Genomic DNA, 5,288 nt, shown 5'->3' with positions numbered 1-5,288 from the left:
GGCGCGAGGGTGAGCCGGCGCAGGGGCCGGCCTGGGGGGGTGCAAAGCGGGGTTTTCTGGAAGATGCACACACTCACACACACACACACAGACACAAATGCTGTTGGTTTAAGTGTATGGTAGCTTTCTCTCCAGTGTCATTTGAATAATTCAGTGAGCCCCACTACCAGCTGTACTTCTGAAGCCTCTTCCATTCTTTTCAGCATTATAATTTTGGGCGCAGGGGCCGGCCTGGGGGGGTGCAAAGCGGGGTTTTCTGGAAGATGCACACACTCACACACACACACACAGACACAAATGCTGTTGGTTTAAGTGTATGGTAGCTTTCTCTCCAGTGTCATTTGAATAATTCAGTGAGCCCCACTACCAGCTGTACTTCTGAAGCCTCTTCCATTCTTTTCAGCATTATAATTTTGGTTAATTTTCAATTTTAGGCCCTACGTCTCTGCAATTTGTGTATGAATAACAGAATAATTTTCCTCTTTTGTTTCGCCTTTCCTGTTCCTGAATCTAAATAAAGATGGCTTTTTAGTATTAAAAGTGGAAGAAAATTACAGGTAATTATCTTTGACGGTAAAAACGCTGTAATCAGCGGGCTACATGAAAAATTACTCTAATTATGGCTGCATTTAAGAGAATGGAAAAAAACCTTCTTGTGGATAAAAACCTTAAATTGTCCCCAATGTCTGCTTCAAATTGGATGGCACTGCAGCTGGAGGCTTTGTTCAGAATTGATCCTGGGGAGCTCTGAACCCAAAGTTTCACAGTGGGAAGGGGAAAAAAAGAAAAGAAAACATTTTTCCTAATGTAACAATACGAATGGTAGAAAATGACAAGACTGATCGGTTTTAAACCACTCTGAAGACTGACTGAGCGTGGAAGTTGCTCAAAAAAAAACAAAAAAACACCCCCCAAAAAACTGGTATATTGGTAAGTAGTCTTTGCTTTGTGTCTAATTATAGTGACTGTCCTTTTGCACGACTGTATGTAGCTGTCATTATATGGAGCACTCTGAGGATCTCTATTGACTTCTGATAAATGGCTCAGTGGTTTCAAGGTTCATAATTTGAAGGATGCCCAGGTCTCTAGCCATTAGTTCTCGCAGTATGGGGCACCCAGCTTGGATGAGGAAAGGGCTTTTCATTTGCAGTAGTTGCTGTGCTTTCCACAAGCTGGTGAGGCTGGAGCTGGCTGGACAGCGTGTTGTGTGCCCGGGCACCTCTCAGGGCTTTGCAAAACATTCCTCAGCTTGCATTGTCTGCTCTTTAAAAACAAAGGAGGGCGCCTCCTTTCTTAACAATTTGGAGTCTCCAACCTTTGGGAAGAAAGGCAGGGCTCTGAGCTTTGCCTCGGCGAGAAAGCTCAGCTCAGCTGAGCAGCGGAGCAGTGAAATCGCAGCAGAAATGGCCGGGTGATTAGAAACTTCTTCTAGGCTTATCTTTGCGGTCTCGATATCTCCTGTCTTAGTCGTAGCCTTAAAAATAACCAAACCACCATTTCTGTCTTTGCTCGCAGATGTATGTTCAGGTAGCCGTGTCTGTGCGTGCAGGCAAGCGGGGGGACAGCGTCCAGCTGCCTGGGCTGAACTCGGGGGGCAGGTCGGGGGAGGTGGGGATCCGCTAAGGCGGAGAGAAATAGGAGCCAGGCGGGCGTTTTGTGGCTTTTACTCTATATAAAAAAGAAGACAAAAACATACAAAGTATATATACAACTAAAATTCAACAATATATACAGAAAGGTTGCTCGGGGGAAAGGTCCCTCTCGCTCAGCGGGTGAGACTGCCGTCAGGCAGCGCTGAACCTTCCTTCCCCAGACCGCGGCGGCGGGCGCTGCCGCGGATCCCTCGCGCTGTCTTTCCTGCTCGTCTCCGGGAGTCTGTCCGGCTGTGTGCGGGTGTGTGCGGGTGAGGGGGCTCTTCGCGGGAGAGACGGTGGTTTCTTCTGAGCCGCAGCCCATCGTATTTTGAGAAAGCATGCAGGTTTTGCCTCGTGGTAATGTTCTAATCTTACAGTATATTTTCATTTTTCAACCAGTTCTCCTTTTTTCCCCTCGTCTTTTTTTTCTTTTAATCCCTTCTTCTCTCTTTTAATTTTTTTCCCCAGTCCGGATTTGGTGAATAAAAATGAAGGAGCTTTGACTAGTCTCTCTTTCATCATGTAATGTCTTTAGCTCATTAAACAAGTAAAAACGGCTGCCATGGTAGATTCAGGTTCTTCTTGTGGGCAAAGTCTGTAAAAAGTTTGTTTTGACGTACACTCCACAGAGAAAGAGGCTGGTGCCTTGGAGTCCAAAGGAAAATATCCTAAAGAGAAGTGTCTTCTGTGCGCCAGAATGAAAATTGTGTCTTTCTGTTCAAGATCAATCGCTGAGGTTACTTAAAAAAAAAATAAAATAAAATAAAGCCACTCTGTCTCTTTGCCGCATCTACAAGTTCACACAGAGCCTGTTAGCTGGCACGGCTTGGCAAAGCAGGGGAACTTTTTGCCATGTCGAGACGAGGCGTTCTCGGGAGATTATTTCTCTTGGACAATTCACATCATTTGTGGTCTCTGCATTGTGTCTTGATGTGGAGAAGAATACCAGTGAGAATAGCCAGGCATGTAGCTGTTGGGAGGCATATTGACTCCCTTGGCAGAAGCTGAAACGTCCCAGACTGGAGGCAGAGCCGGAGAGCGAGGGGAGAGGGCGGCGGAGCCGGGCAGAGGGTCGCTCTCGTGGGGGTTGCTGCCCTGCTTCAGCAGCTTCTTGAATTTGGAGCGTTTGTTCTGAAACCAGATCTTCACCTGTGAACCGAAACGCAGCAGATATTAGGCTGCCGTCAGCACCCAGGTCCCGGCAGGGGAGACCCCGGGGGCCGTGGGTTTGCTCTAGAGAAGGTCTTGAGAGCCCAGGCCAGTCGGGTGTGGAGCTGGGGATGGGGAGAGGGGAAGGAGGGGTAGCTACTGCTGCTCTCGGGCTCTGGATGCAGCTGGAGAGAACAGGAGAGGCAGAGCGGAGCTGGAAAGCGAGAGGGATGCAGGTTTTACCCCGGCACGTTATTTTCCCTGGGCAGGCCAGATTGATCGAGCTGAAACAGAGTACGTGCTCTGAGCTCTCCTGCTTTAACGCCTCATTCAGAATTTTGGAGGTCATTTGATCGTTTGGGCAAACTGTTGTCAAACGCGGGCAATCATCTGATTTTGTGCCAGGAGACAGGAGCCAATAGACAAAGGGCATCTTACAAAGAAATCGCGCATCCGAAAACACGCACGATCAAGCGGTCCTTGCTGATGTGACGGGGGAGGAGGCACAATGGAACGGGGATTGTGGCTTTATTTTAAAAGCTGTTTTTAAAGAAAGGAACATTCTCTTCTCTCGGCGAGTAATTGGCTACCAAGATTGCTCGGGGTCTCATCCTGCTCCTAATACAGCAGAACTCCCGAGGAGGGAGCCTGCGCTCGATGAGGTGTGCAAGGATCGGGCCCGCTCTGGCAGATCAGAATTATTATAGAAATTATGTATATGTAAGACATATATACACACATATTTCTTAAAATCAAACAAACAAAGAAAACAATTCCCACACGTGTATTTGACCTTGCAAACTTTGCAGACGTAATGTTAGGGCATAAGCAGGAGTGCTTGTCTACCTGCATGCTCGGGATCGGGCCCCTAAATCTACGCGCGCGAGAGAGAAAGCGAGACAGCAGAGAGACAGAGCATGCATGCGAAGGATACCAAAATCCCATTTGCAAAGCCATCGGGTCTATTCCCATGATTAATGTTTGCTGAGTATTTAAAAATCGCTGGCTGGAAGCGACTGTTATCAATGACAATGATAAAATCCTGAAGTTATTTGTTAAGCTCATAAATTCGCCTGATTACATTTTACCCGAATTGATCCCATCTATCCGTGCACTTCTCCCCAAACCCCAGCCTGGGAAGCCTGTAATGCCTCATGTGTCTTTCAAGCTTAAATTAGCAGAATGGCACAGCTACTCCAACCACACTTAACTATGGCTTAACCTGCTATAATTTTGTACACGGCTGTCTTTGATCTTCAGATCTATTATCACCTTTCGTACATTTTGCCCAAGGGTAACCACTGCACTTGCGTTAGTCATCCAGGATGAATTAACTATTGATTTTACAGGTATTTCCTAGCGTGTCCCTGCTTCCTCTCTACCTATAGGTTGCTACGAGGCAGCTTTGCTTTGCTTTCAGCCCTACCTCAGGCCCAGCGATTCTTTGCCTTTGTTTTGTTCTCCTTTTCACAGCTAGGCAATTGCATCTCGGTGCTGGGATTATCCGAAAACATAGGCAATTTTAAAATGTTACGTGTGGCATCGAAAGGGAGCGCTTGCTCGCCAGACGGCTGAGGGAAGGGCGCATTCAGCTCCTTCTGCGGTAGGGCGGTCTCTCTGTCGTGCATTAGATAAGTTCTATCACATATAGACGGGGGACGGTGTGCGTTACCTTTTCTACCGTTCCCGTACAGAGGCCAAAACGTCTAGGGAGCATCGTACTTTGCTTGGCCTTTATTGCTCGCGCAGGATTTCAGTGGTTTGGGATTCCCAGTAATTACCTGTGTCTGGGTAAGTCCTAATGAAGCTGCCAGTTCAGCTCTCTCTGGAAGTGCCAGGTACTGAGTCTGCTGAAAGCGATGATTTAAAGCCTGGAGTTGTAGACTAGAGTAAATGGTTCGAGGCTTCCGAATCTTTTTCCCTTTTCCATTGAATCTGATTTCACCGTTTTCAATCACTGTGGTTTTTTGCTGATCTGCAAGCAAAACAACACAGCTGAAACATCACCCTCCTTAGCTATTTAACGCGGGCATTTTGGCTGCCACGGCTCCTAAAAACCCAGCAGCCTGCCCCGACGCCGGTTCAACCCCATCGCGTACACACGGGCTCCGGCTCCTTAAAGGCACGCCGCGACGCACGCTGCTGCTTGGGAGCTACCGGGAGAAAAAACAGCTGTCCGGGCGTAGTGGGCACGCTGCCGTTCGCCCGGGGTGTGTGTGTGGAATTATTTAAAAAAAAAAAAAAAATTTAAAATAAAGTGCAGCACTGGCTTCGTGAGGGGATGCCCGGTTCCAGGGCCATCCAGGTTTTACCCAGCTAATTGACTTCGCGTCGCCAGCTTGGTGGTCAGTGAATCACCAGTCCGAGACTTTCAACAATGCTTTTCTCCCCCCGCCCCCCCGCCGTGCCCCTCCGGATGAATACGCACAAACGAGCGGCTCCCTGCAAAAAAATACATAAATCAGACGGCCCCCGAGCGGAATGCGACCCGCTCGCCTGGAAACT

At 48.1% G+C, this 5,288-nt stretch overlaps 1 protein-coding gene across 1 annotated transcript in view; it reads right to left on the bottom strand.

Moving 5' to 3' along the window:
• Nucleotides 1-2,531: 2,531 nt before the first annotated feature.
• The window catches only part of DLX6 (distal-less homeobox 6), a 9,790-nt gene continuing 7,033 nt past the window's right edge, over nucleotides 2,532-5,288 (bottom strand). Inside the window, exons 3-4 of the mRNA XM_009286529.1 lie at nucleotides 4,565-4,758; nucleotides 2,532-2,783 (exon numbers count right to left, since the gene is read on the bottom strand). Coding sequence (XP_009284804.1) covers nucleotides 2,532-2,783; nucleotides 4,565-4,758 — 446 coding nt within the window. The remainder of the gene's footprint in view (nucleotides 2,784-4,564; nucleotides 4,759-5,288) is intronic.

The sequence above is a fragment of the Aptenodytes forsteri genome, unplaced genomic scaffold (assembly GCF_000699145.1).
Source record: "Aptenodytes forsteri isolate BGI_AS27 unplaced genomic scaffold, ASM69914v1 Scaffold55, whole genome shotgun sequence".
NCBI classification, from domain to species: domain Eukaryota; kingdom Metazoa; phylum Chordata; class Aves; order Sphenisciformes; family Spheniscidae; genus Aptenodytes; species Aptenodytes forsteri.
The sequence above is the reverse complement of the archived record's forward strand: the minus strand, read 5'-3'. Positions and strand labels throughout refer to the sequence as shown.